At 36.1% G+C, this 22,063-nt stretch overlaps 1 protein-coding gene across 1 annotated transcript in view; it reads left to right on the top strand.

Annotated features, from left to right (window-relative positions):
* LOC105482163 (phosphatidylinositol-3,4,5-trisphosphate dependent Rac exchange factor 2) overlaps nt 1–22,063 on the top strand; it is a 282,501-nt gene that overhangs the window by 149,757 nt on the left and 110,681 nt on the right. The window contains exons 24-31 of the mRNA XM_011742123.3: nt 1,299–1,521; nt 2,603–2,810; nt 7,516–7,695; nt 10,330–10,424; nt 11,205–11,287; nt 12,004–12,094; nt 12,720–12,848; nt 20,853–20,894. Coding sequence (XP_011740425.2) covers nt 1,299–1,521; nt 2,603–2,810; nt 7,516–7,695; nt 10,330–10,424; nt 11,205–11,287; nt 12,004–12,094; nt 12,720–12,848; nt 20,853–20,894 — 1,051 coding nt within the window. The remainder of the gene's footprint in view (nt 1–1,298; nt 1,522–2,602; nt 2,811–7,515; nt 7,696–10,329; nt 10,425–11,204; nt 11,288–12,003; nt 12,095–12,719; nt 12,849–20,852; nt 20,895–22,063) is intronic.

Raw genomic sequence — 22,063 nt, 5'->3', positions numbered from 1 at the left:
TTATAGTTTTCAAGGGAGAAGATAATATAGACATTATTTAATCCATTTCCATTATTTTATGAAGAATGCAAAAAAGACACTGACTTGCCTAACATCGTATCAGTTATTATGACAGCTGTAACAAATACACAGGTAGACAGTGACTCTCAATCCTTTGCTTTTGAGACTACAATTCAGTCTAACTCTACCAGACTCTTACCGATAGTACACAGAACAGACCTACGTGTTACCCTCATGGGGTTTACCATCTGCTAGGGGAGCTAGAAATAAGATAATTATTTATACCTATATAATAGGAAGGTTACAGTGTGCTGGAACTTAGCAGTAGCCAGGGAAATTGAACCTAGACTAGGAGTCAGGGAAGGCCTCTTGATGATTTGATAGAACTTGAAGTTGCAAAGGAAACAGTTTGGCAATGCAGGAAGAAGAATATTCTAGGCCCACTGAACAGCCTGTAGAAAGGGTCAGAGTGAGTAGATAGTTTGTGAGACAAGCCAAGTGAGGGCCAGAAGGAGCTTAGGGAGCAAGGGGAAGAAAACTTGAGATAGAGAAGCTAGGTGGGCATCCGACTTGGGCTGCTTTAGAGACCTTGGCGAAGAATAGATGGATTTGAATGGAAACCCATGGCAAGGTTTGAAGCAGTGGAGTGGCTACCTTGGAAGTCATATAAATCAGGTATCACTTTATTCTCAAAGCATAAAGGCAGAGTGCACACTAGTCTTCAGTTTGATCCTGACTCAGTGATTAGCAGGAGGCATGGGAAACAGATTTGTCCTGCCATTCTGGGCCTCAGCCGCCACACCTTGCTGTCTGACCTGTACACAGACTGGTGCTTTGGATTAGCTTTATGCTTGTGTTTGGGACATCCCATCTTCTTCCACCCTTGACTCGGCAGTTACCCCGTTTTGCCATTTTGCCTTGTTTGGAAGCTCTCCGTTCTCTCCTGGTGTCCTGGGATGCCACTTGCCCTGTCAGGCTCTTTCAGCTGCTGGGAGCCTGTGGATTTGAGTCCAAGTATATTATGCTGGCCACAGAAATTCATTTCTTTGAACACCTAAGTTGCAATCACAGTTTCAAAGGAATCATATGCATTTGCTGCTTATATTGCTTGGCTTTATTAAGAATGCTTGAGTTTTGAAATAATAATGTAATTTCTAACAACATATAATTGATTTCACTCATTCAAGTTGACATGATTTAATTCCCTTTGATTTTGTTGTGAATGATGCAAGTGAAAAAAACTTGCCTGAGTTATTACTGTGTGTTCAACTGCTTTTTGTGTTTTCTTTAATTTGCAGTTTTCTCGTGTACTGAAGAATAGAGCCTGGCCTACTTTTAAACAGGCCAAATCTAAAATCTCCCCACTGCACAGCAGTGATTTCTGCCCTACCAACTGCCATGTCAACGTGATGGAAGTTTCTTATCCCAAAACATCAACCTCTTTGGGAAGTGCATTTGGTGTTCAGTTGGATAGTAGGAAGCATCATTCTCATGATAAAGAAAACAAATCTTCGGAGCAAGGTATGCTCGCTTTTGCAACTTTACCAAATCGTAAAAAGTCATTTAGGCAATCATAGCTATTCGTGCAGCCCTGAAATTCAGTAGATAACTGGTGTGCAAACAAGCATGAACTTTTATAAAGGAAGGATTTCTTACTGTAATCACTTGGATAATTATGCCTAAGTGTATACTGAATGAAAATGGAGTTAGATGTTTTTGTTATTTTTCTTCTAAGAAGGATGATTGCTCTTGCTTTCCTTATGCGTATGATAGGCACAGCTCATCCTGCTGTGAAAGCTGCTCATATGACATGGCCCTGAAACTTTGAGGACAATACCTGAGGAACATCTGCAGCAATGCACTATGCCATTCTGTACCATCACAGTAGGACAAGGGATCAAACTGTCTTCTAGTTTTTAATTACAACTCCCCACAGGCTCTAATTTCTGAATTAAATTCAGCATTGGATCAGCATTTTATTTTATGGAATCTCAAATTTAACTTGACTGGATAAAGAAAATGGGGTATATAAACACAATGGAATACCATTTAGCCATAAAAAGAAGTAAATCCTGTCATTTGTGACAACATAGATGAACCTGGAAAACATTATGTTAAAGTGAAATAAACCAGACACAGAAAGACAAATACTATATGATCTCATTTATATGAGGAATCTAAAAAAGTTGATCTCATAGAAGTAGAGAGTAGAATGGTGATTACCAGGGCCTGGGGTGATTGGGTGGGGGATTGAGAAGATGCAGGCCAAAGGATATAAAATTTCAATCAGATAAGAGGAATAAGTTCAAGAGATCTATTGTATAACATGGCGAGTATGGTTAATATATTGTATTCTTGATAAATCCTAAGAGAGTGGGTATACAGTGTTCTCAGCACCAACATGATAACTACGTGAAGTAATACATATGTTAATTACCTAGATTTAGTCATTGCATTATGCATATATACATCAAAACATCAGGTTGTACATGTAATACATGTAATTGTATCTGTCAATTAAAAAATAAAAATTAATTGGACTGGATTGTTATCATAAGTTAAAGGTGATACATGTTACTAAGGAATGACTTTAATTCCTCAGGGAAACTGAGCCCTATGGTGTACATTCAGCACACCATCACAACCATGGCGGCCCCTTCAGGTCTGTCTCTGGGACAGCAGGATGGCCATGGTCTCAGGTATCTGCTGAAAGAAGAAGACTTAGAAACCCAAGACATCTATCAGAAACTGCTGGGTAAACTTCAGACTGCACTGAAAGAGGTGGAGATGTGTGTTTGTCAAATAGATGAGTAAGTGTTTTGTACTACACTTTTAAGTTTGCCAAATTAAATAGCTGTAAAAATGTGACTTAGAAAAATTCAATAATTCTCCTTTAGTTATTGGAAATTTAGGAGATTTGTGTTGATTATGCAGATCCTCTTCATTCCAAAACTTTAAAAATGTTTTTTAATGGAAAAAATACGTATAGGTATATATTTTAAGTAAGCATTTAATACCAGGGAAGAGAATGACAAAATTCTATCTTATACAAGGATGCTACATGAGTCTTAGTGTAAAAATATTACCTTGAAAAATATATTTGAAAGCATACCAGTTTTGTATGAGGATTTCCTTGTACTCTTTGTAGTTCAGGGTACAAATTTTGGTGAATATGCACTCAATAGAAATTTATAAAAAACAAAGTATAATAAATGCTTCACATACTTGTTAAATGAGTAAATGCAAAATTATGTATCTCTAGGACAAATACTTTTTTCTTTTCTGATTGAATTCATGGCCTGCTAAGCAATAACCCAAATATCTGTGCCAGTATTTTTAACCAAGAGAAGGTGGAGGCAGTTAATGAGCACTTTTCCAAATAAATCAGTTCTAATTCTTATTTAAGAATTTGATGGTTGGAGAATTGCCTGAGCTTGCGAGGATGCTTTGTCACATCATGGTATAGGACGATGCTTCACATCTAGTCCAGACAGCTCTGTATAGTCAGAACAGCGTGGGGTTTGAAGTAGCTCAGTTTCTCATCTACAGAAGTGAATGAGTAATAATAATGAATTACAAGTTTGTGGTGATGAAAGTTATACAAATTAATACAGAAAGTAATCAGCACGCTGCCTAATATAATGCTTGCTCATCCATTCAAGGGGTAGAAATTATTGAATATATCCCCAATTAGCAGATTCTGAAACTAATAGAAATATTGTTATCTTCTTTTTATTGTACTCTCTTCATGAAGTTGTTGATTTAAATGGCTACAGATGTGAACTCTTGACTTCACATACACACCTATTGTCCTGTATTTCATGGATAATTCAGTTTTGACACAAAATATTTAGACCTTATTCCAAGCCTTTGTTGTAATTAGACATTATACTGATGAAGTCATAATTGACATGATCTCTCATTTTACACGTTTTTGAAATTTAGAGATCAAAATCATATTAGATGCATTGTATTTTAAAAATTATCCTCAATATTTAGTATTTACTTTGCTAATTTTCTGAAGTTTTATGAGTGATTTAGAATTAAGATTTTGTTTCTCTATTTCTAATATACTATTTTTGTGTATTATACTGTGGCTTTTCGTATTTACAGATGAATTAAACAGTTCAAGATTGCTAAGAGAAAAGGAAAGTATTTTTTAAGCAATTGCATGACATTTTTGAATTGTGTTGGAATCCTTGTGACAGAAGTTTATATTTTAGGATATGATATTTTACTTCATTTAATAAATGAGATTTTGTTGCATGATATATTTTAAAAACCAGTTGTTGTCTACCACAGGTATTTATGAAGTATATAGAATTTTTATTAATAAGGCAATAAATAGTGGCATTGAATCATAGCTTCTAGGCCTCAAAGGGATTTTAAGAAAACATCTGGACCAATCCCATCCCTCCAGTTCCAAGAGTTGTTATTGCCATTTTGGGATGAGTCTTGTCAATGGCAAGATATTGATGTGCCTCAGCTGGCACTGCTCAGGGAGTAATCTTTTTTTTTTTTTTTTTTTTTTTTTTGAGACAGAGTCCCGCTCTGCCGCCCAGGCTGGAGTGCAGTGGCCAGATCTCAGCTCACTGCAAGCTCCGCCTCCCGGGTTTACGCCATTCTCCTGCCTCAGCCTCCCAAGTAGCTGGGACTATAGGCGCCCGCCACCTCGCCCGGCTAGTTTTTTGTATTTTTCAGTAGAGACGGGGTTTCCCCGTGTTAGCCAGGATGGTCTCGATCTCCTGACCTTGTGATCCGCCCGTCTCGGCCTCCCAAAGTGCTGGGATTACAGGCTTGAGCCACCACGCCCGGCCAACTAGTTCCTTAAATATAAACATTTTAAGCCAAGTAAAAGGAGCTCCTTGCGTTTACATATTTTTCCTGAAAATATTTCTACATCACCTGAACCTTTAAAAAAAAAATGATAATACCTACTTCATAAGGTGGTTTTAGAGATTAAATGAATTGATACCTGTTAAAGACTTAGCATGGTGACTGTCATAAAAGCTCAACAGATGTTAGCGATGATGATGATGTTTAAAAACACACAGGTCATTGCAACATACTGTATACAAAAATCTTTTTTATCAATGGCACAAGGAGGAGATTCACCTGGAATTGCATGCTGCTGAAGCTTTTAATTAATGGACCTCTAGTAGGTAATTAATATTGTATATGAATGAAAGTGAAGGGATTTCTGCAAGCACAAATATTATGGTTTGATGCCTTGTTGCTTTTCAGAATCTAGAAATTTTATGCAAAACATGGTGTTTAAAATACAGTTTTTCTATCATTTGTTTGTAAGCCTAACACTTGTTCCCACAGGGTCAACGCAAGCATGATTGCAGCTGTTTTAAATGAAAAGCAAATATCTGAATACAATTCATGTAACTTTGAAAAAAATTATGCTTAGCCCCATGACTTCTAATTTAAAAGATACATAAGCGCAGAGGGCTCTTTGCAAAATGAGAACTCCTGCGTTTTTTTTTCCTCTTTGGTATTCAAAGTTCATCTGTCTGTGCAGCATGGAGCTTGGATAATTGGAGTTAGTCTAATGTTTTAATCTTTTGGGTGGAGAGGGTGAATAAATAGACAATCTGTCTTACACGACATAAAAGTATCTTTCCAAAGAGAAAAACTGTGTTTAAAATCATCCACAGCTTTTGGTTATTAAAAATGTTCACAGGGCCTCGAGCAATGTAACATAGCTCCTTCAATTTTTCACTGGTGTCTAAAAACTGTAAAATGTCAAAATATTATTCAAATCTCACCTCACTGTGAGACCTGACCTGACTGCACCGCTATTTGAAATGGCAGCTTCACGCTTCCTTCCCTGCTTTGTTTTTCTCCTTACCATTTGCTGCCATTTGATATACTAGAAAGTTTACTTGTTTTTACTTGTCTTCTCTCAGTAGAATTTGAGCTCCAAGAAGGCAGGGGCTTTTGTGTTTTGTTTTTGTCGCTGTTATTGTTTGTTTGTTTGTTTTTTGAGATGGAGTCTTGCTTTGTTGCCCAGGCTGGAGTGCAGTGGTATGATCTCAGCTCACTGCAACCTCCACCTCCAGGGTTCAAGTGACTCTCCTGCCTCGGTCTCCCAAGTAGCTGGGACTACAGTCTTCCGCCACGACACCACACCCGGCTAATTTTTGTATTTTTAATAGAGACAGGGTTTCACCATGTTGGCCAGGCTGGTCTCGAACTCCTGACCTCGTGTGATCCACCCACCTCGGCCTCCCAAAGTGCTGGGATTACAGGCATGAGCCACGGCGCCTGGCCCGTTTGTGTATTTTATAAACTACTATATCCACTGCACCAAGAACAATGCATGGTATAATAAATGTGTTTAGTGAAATCACTTAACAGGTATTTATTCAATGCACAGCATTGGGTTTGACATTATGGAATATGTATAAGATACCTTCAGAGTCTTGAAATAACAAACATTACATTGCTATGGAAAAATGAGAACCAAGATATGCGCTAGTGATTGGAACTGAAAATCACAGGTATTTAGTAAATGTGAAGATGGCTGTTGGCTTGAGAAGCCCTATATGGGTCCTTTGTTTAGACATGGTTTAATTCATTTTGCAAATTTTTTAGCATGCTGTTTGACAATAAAGTTCAATTCCATTTTTGCCTAATTTTGAGTTAGTTGTAACAGAAACATGCCACAGCAAACGTTCAAGCCTAGTGTTGGAGTCAGCAGCTACTCAAAGTCCTCAGCAGGTTTCACACAGTTCAGTCTGACTGCAGCATTTTACCCTGGAGCCAAGTGGAGGAGCTCTTTCTGCGGGCAGATTTGCAACATTTCATCCTGGCTGGCTTGCAGATGAGATTGTAATTACCCCATCCTCACATTGTGTGTTACTCTGTTTGCTGTCTTGTAATCCCCAAGGCCAGGACTCCTGTTTGTATGAGCAGGGAGAGGGATTGACAATCCAATATTCTCCCTACCAAATAGAGAATGCCTGGGCGAAACCCAAGGCACAGGTAGAGGGATAGGTGGGTTTTTAATACTGAATGTGAGCCAGTAAGGACATTAAGGCCCGTTTACAGTTTGGGTTTAATATTTGGCTAGCACTTTGGAGATTGTTGAGTATTTCCGTAAGGTGGTGATGGTTGTGCTAATGGCCAGGGGCTAAAGATAACACCCATTATGCACCAGGAATATTCATTCTCATAGCAGTCATGGAAGCCAGTTATTCTCATTATCCCCATTTCACAAGTATCCAATAGAACTACCACAGCTTTGTTTTAGTTGTAGTCATGCATGGCACAACCTGGATTTCAGTGAAGCTTTCTGGTCTAAATTATGCTGTTTGTATGACTCATTTTGTGAAGAACAAGTGAACTTTGAATGACATGCTTTTTATGCAATAGAATATTTACTTGATATGAAACATTGAAGCACTCTAGAAATATTTGTAAGCCTATTGTATTCAGCAAATAAGGTAGTTATCTATAGCAGACAGTTTGAAAATGTGCATTTATTTTTTTAATATTACATTGCAGCCTTCTGTCTTCAATAACATATTCTCCTAAATTAGAACGTAAGACATCGGAGGGCATAATACCAACAGACAGTGACAATGAGAAGGGAGAAAGAAACAGCAAACGGGTCTGTTTTAATGTAGCAGGAGATGAACAGGAAGATTCTGGTCATGATACCATCAGCAACAGAGACTCTTACAGGTAATTCACTAACTCATCAAACTCATTTACTCAAGAAAGTCAAACGTGATGCTGGATTTTCCACAAAGATCTTGAAAAAAGTTTTTGATTTTTTTTTTTTTTTTTAGTTGGTCTTTCTCAGTCATCACTTGTTATTACCGACCTCAGACAAAGCATAATGGGACAGTGTAATATTTCAAATCCTTCCCTTTTCTAATATGAATAGCTTGGAAAAAGCATTTTTTCTGTGGTGGTGTGAGCTTAATTTGGGAGAGTTGTTCTGTATATGGATTGTGTAACATATATAGCAAATAAGAAAATTGTATCTAATCTGAGGGATTAAAATCTTTTTCAACTATGTTTCTGTCACTGGTTTATTGGGTAGCGAATAGGAGTTCTTTTGGCCCTTTTTTCTCTCTTTTCTTTTCATTTTCTATGTTCCAAACTAATGGGACTAATGTTCCTTGCCTACCTCTGAGACAAAGCTTGCGTTTTTTACTCTCTTGGATACCTTCTATATTAGTTTTCTAGGGCTGCTGTAACAGATTACTACAAACTGGGCAGCTTAAACAACAGAAATTTATTATCACACAGTTCTGGAGGTCAAAAATCTGAAACCAAGGTGTGGGCTGTGTTGGCTCCTTCTGAAGGCTATGGAGGAAGGATCCGTGCCAGGCCTGGCTCCTTGACGTGTAAACGGCCATCTACTCCCTGCGTCTCTGCACATTCTCTTCCCTCCATATGCATCTTGTGTCCAAATTTTCCCTTCTTATAAGGACATTTTATAGGGCGGCTTAAGGTGGTACCCTAATGACCTCATTTTAACTCGATTACCTTTGTAAAGACCCTATCTCCGAATAAGGTCACATTCTGAGGCACTAGGGATCACTTTTCAACCACATGAGTTTTGTTGGGAGACCCTGTTCAACCCCAAATACTTTCCCTCCAAACTCTGTTTTTGTCTTCCTACTAGACTTTCAAATGATGTCTCCTCGCATGAACTTCTTTAATTGAAAGTGCTTTTTGTTCCTTGAATCCATGTATCACCTGATACCTCACTAAGGACTGTCATAACCAGCCACATAAGCTGTGTATACAACTTTAACATCTTTTTCATTTATGTTAATTGAAAGCAAAAACTATCTTCTTCAGTCGTTTATTATGCGGTGTTTTGCAATGAAAAGATACTGATTCAATAGTAATCAAAGTTCTCATCAGAGTATATATAACTAGTTACAAACTAGGAGCTAACATTAAAAATATACTTTTACCAAACACATGGGGGAACAGGAAGATTTTACATAATCCTCACTGCGACCCTCGGTGGCAGGTTCTGATAGGAACTCCATTTTACATATCAGGAAGCTGAAGCCCGGAGGGCCGATATCATTTATCTATGAGACCAGGTGGTCTGGCTTCCCAGTTTGTCTCTTAACCACTCTACTGTTCCAATTTCTATGTTTTCAAAAAGGATCTTAATGAACACATAAGAGTTATTCTAGAGATAGGCCGGGCGCGGTGGCTCAAGCCTGTAATCCCAGTACTTTGGGAGGCCGAGACGGGCGGATCACGAGGTCAGGAGATCGAGACCATCCTGGCTAACACGGTGAAACCCCGTCTCTACTAAAAAAAAAAAATACAAAAAACTAGCCGGGCGAGGTGGCGGGCGCCTGTAGTCCCAGCTACTTGGGAGGCTGAGGCAGGAGAATGGCGTGAACCCGGGAGGCGGAGCTTGCAGTGAGCAGAGATCTGGCCACTGCACTCCAGTCTGGGCGGCAGAGCAAGACTCCGTCTCAAAAAAAAAAAAAAAAAAAAAGAGTTATTCTAGAGATTTAATCATAGATCAGACAGATTAACCACTTTTATCACTTCATTTACTTTTCACTTCTGAGCATCCCAACCTGCTCTTTAATAGGAATCTGTAGGGTTTTTCCCGGTGGGAAATTACACATCTAAAAATACTTCCTTAACTCAAGTTCTAGTTATCAGATAATTAAAATTACCCTGACAGTTTCCCTCTAGGCTAAGATAGAAATTTTAAATGTAAATTTAAAGTTAAGAAAGTCCTTTTTACTTATTCTGAGAGGAAAGAAAATATTTTATCTCCTGCACTATTTCTGAAATCTGTCCCTGTTCACACACAAACATTTTAAACATTTCTTTCCTTGGGCATTCATCATTATCAAGCACTTCCCTGTGCTAAAAGCTCTGAGGTGGAGACAGACAAAGTCCCTATCCTCCATAAGGAAGCTCAGAGTGTAACCAATAAGTTATGATTTAAGCTATCAGAAAGGGACAGAAATCACAAAACGGTATTTTGTCTCTATTAGCAAGTTATCTAATTACCGTCATATATCATGAAACAGATTATAAAGAATTTTAAGTTTGGTGTGACTCCTAGTTTTATAACTAACTGCCCTTAAAAAAATCATTTGGGACTAGATTATATGATACAAGAAAATTTGAAATATAATTGAATCGAAAATATGCCATCTTTAAAAGGTAAGATAGACTGAGTTGAACAAGTTTATCTTTCTCTTAGTTTTCTCTAAAACATATTAATAAATATAACTGATATAAGTTTATGTCATAAGAAATTGCAGGTACACCTGGGCAGTTGCACTCTTACAGTAACATGAAACTTATTGTTTTCAGTGACTGCAACAGCAATAGGAATTCCATCGCCTCCTTCACCAGCATCTGCAGCAGCCAGTGCAGCTCGTATTTCCACAGTGATGAAATGGACTCAGGTGTGTTCGTTGGTGAAGGCCTGTGGGCTTTTTGATGTTAGTCCTAAAGGAGATAACTTTAAGGTTTTAATTTCTTAGATCCATATGAATTTTTATTTTTACCTTTTATCATTCACTCTCTGTGGCCACACATATTGCATTTCAATTTTATGTGCTTGATAGTCTATTTCCCAATCCCATTTTAAAGGGAGTGAGTTAAAAAACAATGAAATAAGCAAACTAATTGTAATCTTCAGATATGCTCTATGATCTCTTTATGGTTCTACAAAGGATTATAGGTACACAGGAAACATACTGAAAGTATTAGGCGTTGTTGATGGGGATAGGCAGGTGTGGAGTTTGAAGCATTAAAGACAGCAGGTTCACCTAAGCTAGCTTTATATGTGGATGATGAGGATTGAGGGTAATGAGAGAAACAGATTGATATAATTATCTTATTATTATCTTGTATGTGTTAAGAACAAATACTTTTCATCCAATTAGGGAAAATCTTAATTTTTGATTATTCAGTTTATTTCAACTCTTCAACCATTGGAGGAACATAATTTGAAAGAATAATTAACAAGTGTCCTTTCTAGGGGTCACTCTGCCTTCAGAAGAAGTAATAACATCCCAGGAGCTATTAAATCTTTTGGAACTCTCTCTGAACATGAGAACTGTGCATGGAATAAGAGCTTGTGTTTCATTTTTACATTTTATTTAATATTTAAAATATTTTGGAATGTTAAACATAAGATGAGTGATTGTTGTTTTTGGTTTTGTTTTTGTTTTGATATCTAGGTGATGAACTTCCCCTAAGTGTTCGCATTTCTCATGATAAACAGGACAAGATACATAGTTGCCTTGAGCATCTTTTCAGCCAGGTACAATCGGGCATTTGTGGGGCTTTCGTTCCACAACTAAACCGTCAGGAGTCCCTTTTTCAGATGCAGTACAAGGAGCTCGGAGTTAGAACAGAAAGGTCTCAATCTGTCTTTCCACCTCCTTTACCTCTATTTCTGACGTTTAAACTGGGAATAAACATTCTTTCAGCCAACTCACCTTAAGGATTTTTGTGAATATCAAGTATTTTACAGTCCTGGGAAAATTACTGTTATACACATAGGAGTTCCCCTTTTTAGGATTTGTTTTTTTGTTTTTTGTTTTCAAAAAGCTTCATGATATTTCTTGCTTAACATTATTTCTAATTTTAAAAAGCACAAGATATTGCCTTGGATGCTAATTTTGTCATTTTAAATTAAAAAAATGTATAGCTATAACCAAAATTTGTAGTAGAAGATTTTACCACTTTGAAAAGGATTCCAATAACTTATAGTTAAAGAAAACTCCAGAGATTTTTTGTTCTTTTGTGAGGTAAATTTATATTTTGTATTAATATATGGTAAGATAGTAAAAAGTGTCATTGCAAATGTTATCAGGTGCATTTATTTCAATATTTTATGTAAAGATGGATTTCACAGGCATCACGGGGTTTCAAAAATAATTGTTGTTTTAAAAAACATTTTATAAGATTTACATTTAGAAATACATATCATGTACTATGAGAGATATGTAACTCAGAAATCTCTACTATTGACAGGTGGATTCAATTACCAATCTCCTAAAAGGGCAGGCTGTTGTGAGGGCCTTTGACCAAACCAAGTATCTCACTCCAGGCCGAGGATTGCAAGGTAAGTCTTGAAAAATTAACTAATAGAAGCAATTGAGAAAAAAAGGTGGTAGACAATATAGTCAAGAAGCAAGGAGATTGCATAAGAGGAGCAATTCCGGTTACTCATGTTTCATATTTCACTGGATACTACTTCTATTTTGATAATTTTTAATATGTAAAAAAATCAGCATAGGAAGTTTTACATTTATTTGAAAGTTTAAAATGTTTAATGCCTATAGGGGCCAGGCTAAGCAAAAATGAGTTAATCGAAGATACATAAGCATGAAGTTGATTTTGCTGAACCCAAGCATAATGTCTCCTTGGCTGTTTCCCCGTGGTAAGGAAAGGGTGTGGGGAATGAGAGTTGATGAATGGAAAGGATGGAGCTGCCAGTCTGACTAGTAACTAGTTGGGATAATGAAAGTAGAGTTTTCATCTAAATTTGCTTTGTTTAAACATTTATAAGAAAATAATATTAAGGTTTGACTTTTTAGGTTTAACGGATTTTCTGACGGTATGGCAAAATAAATGACCACCATGTCAATAGTCTAGGACAACAGTGACAGAAGAAGGTTTTGAAGCCTAAAGGCTTAATTGGTTGGGAACAAGTTGAGACTTAAGAGAGATTTTCTGTGTTTATTTAGAATTTCAACAGGAAATGGAACCAAAGCTGAGTTGTCCAAAAAGGCTACGGCTTCATATCAAGCAAGACCCCTGGAATCTTCCCAGCAGCGTCCGGACTCTTGCTCAGAACATCAGGAAATTTGTTGAAGGTCAGCATGAAAAGCAAAGATCATTGCATGATCTTAGCAATAATCATTTTAAAACCCACTAAAACCAAAAGTTTGATAATGCTTGATTACTTTTTACAGTGTTTCCTGTTGTGAAGAAAATAAAAGTACTGAAAATGGTGAGGGAGGAAGAGGGCAAGAAGGAATAAGATTATAGGGCCTTGTGTCCCCAGGGTTATAAACATCATGGAGAATACTCTCATTGAATAAAATAAGGGCTCAAAGTTGTGAAGACAAATCGAACATGAAGAGAATTTAAGACTTTATAATAGGAGACAATGTCATAAAAAAATTCTGAAGGATATACAAAAGGCATGAAGCTAATGCTTATCCAAAAAAAAAAAAAAAGAATCAATTGTGAAGCTGTGTGAGAATCAAAATAATCACGTAGGTTGCATCATTAATTTTTACATTTTTATTTCAGAAGTGTTTGTCTAAGTTGATTGCTCTTAACTACCGTAACACTATTTACATGACATTCTATAATTGGTAAAACCTGTGAATTGGAGACATATAATTTTGAGACGACGTCACTGAGATAGATTGCATGTTGTTTAGAATCAGCGTGATTAAGTAGAAAATTCTGAGAGTTTCCAAAATGATTATGGTGAAAAAGATGAAATGAGAATTCATCTAGTTTTAAAAATATATAACTCAGCAATTTTCTTCCCAGTGATTAGACCAGTGGTTAGCAACATCTGGAGGTATTTTTGGTTGTCACAATTGTGGGTGTGCTACTGACCTCTAGATAGAGGCCAGGGATGCTGCTGAACATTCTAGAATGTACAAGAGAGTTCCTCACAAGGGAGAATTCTCTGATCCAAAATGTTAGTAGTGCTAAGATCGAGAAACCCGTACAATAAATACTATTCCTGTGTTTACAGTTTTATCCCTCAGTCATTTGTGTGTCAGTTGGATGTGGTCAATAGTATTCAGTGGTATTTAGCAGAATTATAGTATAACTGCAGTTATTACCTTAAGTGGGGTAAATTAAAGAAAGCTGTAAATGTTGCTGACAAAAGACAGCCTCTTATACCAAATGGAGTCTGAGTCACTTAACTCTTTCAGGCTTCAACTTACACATTTATTAAATGACAGAGATGGCTTAAATGTTCTGTGATTACTAAGTCTTCTGCATAGACTTATACTCAAATATAACAACTTTCGTTTAGAGATTAGTAGAAAGGAAATTTGTATAGATATGGAATACTTCCCCAAATAAATCATAGTGATTCTATCTTGTGATAAAATATTTTGTATTTGACAGCTGGATTTCTTGGCTATATTTTTATTTTATGGCCTAATATAGTGTTTATCTATGATACTTTGTAACATAATGTTTAATGAAAAGTATGAATTTAAAATTCCCCAAAATATGAATAGCATAAATATAAAATGCATTTGAAAAAACAATTACGTTTTAGAAATTTAAGTATATACTTTACTGAGTAAAAGACATATTTCTGCTGAATAGATGCCAGTATTATGACACTACTAGAAATTATAATTCTGCAGTTGTTCTCATCATCTTTGAGATTTTATATTTGTTTTAAGGTAAATGTATATTGGCTAGGAATGGAGAAATCCTTAAATCATCTCCCCCACTTTTTTGTTTTGAACAATTTTATCTTTCAGATAGAAATTTCTAATGCTCTCATTAGTTTCCAAGAACTTCTTGGCTTCTGCATTAATTTTACTATTTACCCAAAAGTTATTCAAGGGCAGGTTATTCAATATCGATGTAATTGTATGGTTTTGAGTGAATTTCTTAGTCTTTATTTCTAATTTGATTGTGCTGTGGTCTGAGAGAGTGGTTGTTATGATTTCACTTCTTTTGCATTTGCTGAGAAGTGTTTTATGTCTGATTATGTCATTGCTTTTAGTGTATGTGCCATGTGGTGATGGGAAGAATGTCTATTCTGTTGTATTGGGATAGAGATATCTGTAGATGTCTATCAGGACCATCTGATCAGTGCTGAGGTCAGGTCCTGAATATCTTTGTTAATGTTCTGCCTCGATGATCTGTCTAATACTGACAGTGGGTTGTTGAAGTCTCTAACTATTATTGTGTGGGAGTCTAAGTCTCTCTGAAGGTCTCTAAGAACTTGCTTTATAAATCTGTGAAACTAATGAGAGCAAAGGTAAAATATACCAGACTCTCTGAGACACAGCTAAGGCAATGTTAAGAGGAAATTTTGTAGCATTAAATGCCCATATCCAAAAGTTAGAAAGATCTTGATCTATAAACCTAACCCCACAAGCAAAAGAACTATATAACCAAGATAAAATCAAACCCAAAGGTAGCAGAGGACAATAAATAACTAAAATCAGAGCTGAACTGAAAGAGATTGAGATACAAGAAACCATTTAAAAGATCAATGAATCTAGGAGTTGGTTTTTGAAAAATTTAATAAAGTAGATAGAACACTAGCTGGGCTAGTAAGGAAGAAAAGAGAGAAGATCCAAACAAACATATTAAAAATTACAAAGGAGATATTACCACTGACCCCACAGAAATACACATAACTATCATATTATGTGTATTTACACATAAATGTCATAACTATGGATACTTCTATGCACATAAACTACAAAATCTAAAAGAAATGGATAAATTCCTGGACACATACACCCTCCCAAGACTGAACTAGAAAGAATTTGAATCCCTGAACAGACCAATAACAAGCTCCAAAGTTGAATCAGTAATAAATAGCCTACCAACCAAAAAAAAGCCTGGGGCCAGATGGATTAACAGCCAAATTCTACCAGATGTACAAAAAAGAGCTGATACAGTTTCTATCAAAACTATTTCAAAGAATTGAAGAGGAGGGACTCCTCCCTAACTTACTCTAGGAGGCCAGCATTATCCTGATACCAAAAACTGGCAGAGATACAACAACAAAAAGAAAACTTCAGGCCAATATTCTTTATGAACATCAATGCAAAAATCTTCAACAAAATACTGGCAACCCAAATCCAGCATCACATCAAAAAGCTTACCTACCATGATCAAGTAGTCTTTATCCTTGGGACACAAAGTTGGTTCAACATACTCAAATCAACAAGTGTGATTCATCATATAAACAGAACTAAAGACAAAAAGCATATGATAATCTCAATAGATGCAGAAAAGACTTTTGATAATATTCAACATCCCTTCCTGTTAAAAACTCTCAATAAACTAAGTATTGAAGGAACATACCTCAAAATAGTAAGGGCCATCTAAAACAAACCCGCAGCCAACAACATCATACTGAAAAGGCAAAAACTGGAAGCATTCCCCTTGAAAACCAGCACAAGACAAGGATTCCCTCTCTCACCACTCCTATTCAACGTAGTATTGGAAGTCTTGGCTAGGGCAGTTAGGCAAGAGAAAGTAATAAAGGGCATCCAAATAGGAAGAGAGGAAGTCAAACTATCCCTGTTTGTAGGCAAAATGATTCTATATCTCGAAGACCTTATAGTCTCAGCCCAAAAGTTCCTTAAGCTGATAAACAAATTCAGCAAAGTCTCGGGATACAAAAATCAATGTGCAAAACTCACTAGCTTTCTTATACACCAACAACAGTCAAGCTGAGAGTCAAATCAGGAATGTAATCTTATTCACAATTGCCACACAAAGAATAAAATACCTAGGAATACAACTAACCAGGGAGGTGAAAGATTTCTACAAGGAGATCTACAAAATACTGCTCAAAGATATATTAGAGATGACACAAACAAATGGAAAGACATCCCGTGTTCATTGATAAGAAGAATTGATACCATTAAAATGGCTATACTGCCCAAAGCAATTTACAGATTCAATGCTATTCCTGTTAAACTACCAATAACATTTTTCACAAAACTAGAAAAAAACTATTTTAAAATTCGTATGAAGCCAAAAAAAGAGCCTGAATAGCCAAGGCAATCCTAAGTAAAAAGAACAAGGCTAGAGACATCACACTACTCAACTTCCAACTATACTACAGGGCTACAGTAACCAAAACAGCATGGTACTGGTATGAAAACACACATGGACCAATGGAGCAGAATAGACAGCCCAGAAATAATGTCACACACCTACGACTATCTGATCTTCTACAAGGCTGACAAAAACAAGCAATGGGGAAAGGATTTTCTATTTAATAAATGGTGCTGGGATAACTGGCTAGCCATTTGCAGAAGATTGAAACTGAACCCCTTCCTTACACTTTATACAAAAATTAACTCAAGATGGATTAAAGACTTAAAAGTAAAATCCAAAACTATAAAAACTCTAGAAGACAACCTGAGTAATACCATTTTGGACATAGGAACGGGCAAAGATTTCATGACGAAAATGCTGAAAGCAATTGCAACAAAAGCAAAAATTGACAAATAGGATCTAATTAAACTTAAGAGCTCCTGTATAACAAGAGAAAGTATTAACAGAGTAAACAGACAACCTACAGAATGGGAGAAAATTTGCGAACTGTGCATCTGACAAAGGTCTAATGTCAAGCATCTATAAGGAACAAATTTACAAGAAGAAAAACAATCTCACTAAAATGTGAGCAAATGAGATGAACAGACACTTTTCAAAAGAGGACATACATGTGGCTAACAAACATGAAAAAAAGCTCAACATCACTGTTCATTAAGAAACATATGAAAAAAAGCTCAGCATCACTGTTCTTTAGAGAAATGCAAATCAAAACTACAATGAGATACCATCTCACACCTGTCAGAATGGCTATTATTAAAACGTCAAAAAATAACAGATACTGACAAGGTTGCAGAGAAAAAGGAACACTTACACGCTGTTGGTGGGAATGTAAATTAGTTCAACCATTGTGGAAAACAGTGTGGTGATTCCTTGACCCAAAAACAGAAATACCATTTGGCCCAGCAATCCCATTATTGGATATATACCCAAAGGAATATAAATCACTCTGTCATAAAGATGTGTGCACACATATATTCATTGCAGGACTACTCACAATACCAAAGATATGAAATCAACTCAAATGCCCATCAGTGGTAGACTGGATAAAGAAAATGTAGTACCTGTATTCCAGGGAATAATATGCAGCCATAAAAAAGAATGAGATAATGTCCTTTGCAGGAACATGAATGGAGCTGGAGTCCATTATCCTTAGCAAACTAACACAGGAACAGAAAACCAAATACCACATGTTCTCACTTATAAGTGGAAGCTAAATGATGAGAACACATGGACACAAAGAGAGGAACAACACATACTGGGGCCTATCAGAACGTGAAGTGTAGGAGGAGGGAGAGGATCAGAAAAAATACTTAATGGGTATTAGGCTTAATGCCTGGGTTATGAAATCATCTGTGCAACAAACCCCCATGACACAAGTGTACCTATATAAGAAATCTGCACATGTACCCTTGAACTTAAAAGTTTTAAAAAATACATTTCTAATGCAGGATAAAAAGTTTAATTTTTCAAAAAGTACTCATTTTAAGAATCTTACATTTTCTTCTCAAGACCTACTTTAGTACTCTTTGTAACTCATGTCACAATAAGCAGCTATAGGAATGATAACTATATACACATAGTGATTGATGGATTGATCAATATGTGTTGTGTATATGGGTGCCACTCTTAGTCATGGGAGTCCACTAGCCAGTTGAGTGTAGTTGAATGGGCTGAGAGTCTTATAGTCAATTATGTGGGGAGGGCTCTCTGTAGAATTTAAGTTGCATCGCTGGTTGCAGATTTCTTTGTTTCAGTGAGCTGTTTGGGTCAGAGCTGTGATTGTCACCATGTTAAGTGAGTCTTTAAAAATGATTACTTTTTGCTTCATCTCATTGGACTATGCAAGGGAGAGGGCATACTACCATTTCCTGGTAATCCCTGTGATGTCTGGTCCTGTTAGGAGTGGAAAAAGCATTAGGATCGTTGAAATCCATTGCTTGTTATGTGGAGGCACTCTGAGAAACTTTGCTGGCTCAGCACGAATTTATCCTATTCAACTTAAGTCATTTTCATTCTACTTCCTAGACTGTCTTTATATAATGAATGAATGACTTAATGGAAGGTTAAATCTTGGGACTTAATTTAACCTGGTGCCACCAGGCCAGAATTTCTTAGTTTATATAAGTAGCTGGGATGACCCCATTTCTAATGTTTGTCCTAGTCTCCGATTTCAAAATATCCCATCCATTATATACCACGTGTGATATCAAGGTGTTATAATTCTATGGTCTTTATTTAGAAAGAACTGTTGCAGTGACATTCAAAAATTGTGTCATTATATACTCACCCATTCATAGCAGATTAAACTGTGTGTAGAAGAGAGCAGAGAAGACAGTGAATTAAGTGAGGAAAGATTAATTGTATGGTGTCACTAAGACGATGCCTGTCTCCTGCTTAATGTTAACTCTGAGGTAAGTTATGTTCTCATATCATCAGCTGAATGAAGATATTTTTATCTGAGTAGCCCACCATCGCCTTAAATTCAGATGTTTATTAGTGAACACATTTTTGACTTTTTGTTCCCTAAAAAGAAAAATGCTTTATTCTAAATCTCATTTTTTTTTAGCAACCTACATTTAAAAATTTTTTTCCCTGTATTTGTCCCAATATTCTAAAGAGTGTCTCTTCAATTTTTCCCTTTTTCATCACACTTCAGTAATTGCAATGATTTTTCTGGCTAACCTCCCTCTCCCTATCTTTTTCTGATTCTTATAACCATTATGAGATTCATCTTCCTAAAATATCGTGTTCATAATTTTACTACTGTGTCACAGAGTCTTGCAGTGATTTTCTGTTAGGTAAGACTAAACTCATTGATCTGTTAGAAGCCATTTTTCAGTGGAGCTTTCTAATCATATCCCAATCTCAATCTCTTAATGACATAGTAAAATCTCTCTATGCTAGATTGTTAAATAATTGTGATTCATTCTCTACTATATTCCCTTGCTAGCAAAATTTCTCAGTCTTAGAATATGTATCTCTTTTCTTGACAGTGATAATTTAAAGTTTTATGAAATATTTTCTAGTCTCCTTTAGAATTCTATAGCAACTTCGGCCAGATTCAGATTACAATAATAACAGTCTTCACGTGTATATAGCACTTTAAACAATTTTTAAAGACTTTTCATACATATTCTCACTTATATTTTACACAGACCTGTAAAATAGATAAGGCAGATGTTATCTTCATTTATGAATGGGTTAATTGAGACTCAGAGTAATTTAGCAATTTTCTAAAGCCACAAAGTTAGTATATAACAGCAGTCTTCTGACTCTTAGCTTATTGTACTTTCCTGCCTCTGAAATCCTTTTCTTCTTTCAGTCTCACTTGTAAAAATTAGTGCCCTTTCAAGTATTTCCTGCATTTCTTTTTAGTCAATTCTGTCTTTCTGACTCTATTGTGAATCTGTCTAGAATAGGATATAACTTAATCTTTTTTGTTTCCCATAGTCTTGGGTATTTAGCAGGAACTTTGTAAGTTTTTATATTTACATCTGTGATTGACCCTCTGTGGGTTGGGGTTGGAAGAAGAGTGTATATATATATATATATATATATATATATATATATATATATATACACACACACACACATACATATATATATAAATAAAATATTGTTTGACAGTTTATTGCTAGCGATTACAACAGTTGTAGCTTGCAGAACACCAAGTAGGCTAAAACAGCTAAGGATGACCTAAAAACCTGCCAGGATTTGAATGGTGTTTCATTGACTGATATAATTCAGAGACATTTCAGGATCTTGAACAATGGATATAATTAGTGTAGGCAAACAGGCAAGAGTAGCATGTCAAGTGAATTGATTTTTATTATTTAATATTAGGTTGGTGCAAAAGTAATTGCTGTTTTTGCCATCCATTGAAAGTAATGGCAAAACCGCAATTACTTTTGCACCAGCCTAGTATAATAAGATCATACTAATTTTGACTACACAGTTAAAATATGGTATTTGTGACAGAAAGAGTGAACAATTAACTGATGTGTTTTCTTTCTCTGCAGAGGTGAGGTGTAGGATACTCCTGGCTCTTCTTGAATATTCAGGTAACATTTTGCATTTTATTTTTTTACTATTTAAGTGATTGTGGCCTAGGATCATAAAGGCCTTGAAATTTGAGGACAGTGCCTTCAACCATTTACAAAATAGAAATATGATCCCTGGCCGGGCGCGGTGGCTCAAGCCTGTAATCCCAGCACTTTGGGAGGCCGAGACGGGCGGATCACGAGGTCAGGAGATCGAGACCATCCTGGCGAACATGGTGAAACCCTGTCTCTACTAAAAAATAAAAAAACTAGCCGGGTGAGGTGGCGGGCGCCTGTAGTCCCAGCTACTCGGGAGGCTGAGGCAGGAGAATGGCGAGAACCCGGGAGGCGGAGCTTGCAGTGAGCCGAGATCCGGCCACTGTACTCCAGCCTGGGTGACAGAGCGAGACTCTGTCTCAAAAAAAAAAAAAAAAAAAAGGAAATATGATCCCTACCTTCTCGAAACCTTTGGAAAGATTAGAAAAAGTACTCACATCATTTTAATAAAAATGCAAATATATATATACACATACATATATATACACACATACTTGTATTCTCTTATAAGCAAAACCATGAAAACATATATGAATAGAGATTTAAATAAAATATTATTAAACAGGAGAAAGGGAGCAGGTTTTGCTAAAGTTAATCGTGTCTAAATTTTGTTTATGAACAAGAATGTATGTAAACATTTTACAAATCTTACATTAAAACACTTTTACCATGCACTTAGTGAGAGCTCAAAAAATATTGGTAATGGAAAATGACACTAAAGGACAATTAAATATTTGATGAGATTCTAAATTGCAGATGATGGACTGTAAATGTCATAAAGGCGGGCACTATGTCTATTTTGATCATCAGCAAATGCCCAAAATAGTGGCTGGCATATAGATATTCAACAAATATTTGTGACAAAAATGAATGAAAAATTATATGAATGAAAAAGGAAAAATGTATGAAATATTTCAACAGGGTTTTCATTCAAAATGCATTTAGAAGGAAATGGATTATAAAGATTGGGAAAACTCACATGCCGTTTAATTACAGTGAACAGTTTGATGTTAGCCTGCTGTGCATCTGTTTCTGTAGATTTGGAGATATATAGATATGTTGAATGAGTTACTTTTATTATTTTAATCTATTTCCCATAAAGTATGTGTATGTGTATACACAGAAATTCTATT

Source organism: Macaca nemestrina, chromosome 8 (assembly GCF_043159975.1).
Source record: "Macaca nemestrina isolate mMacNem1 chromosome 8, mMacNem.hap1, whole genome shotgun sequence".
Classification (NCBI taxonomy): Eukaryota; Metazoa; Chordata; class Mammalia; order Primates; family Cercopithecidae; genus Macaca; species Macaca nemestrina.
The sequence above is the reverse complement of the archived record's forward strand: the minus strand, read 5'-3'. Positions and strand labels throughout refer to the sequence as shown.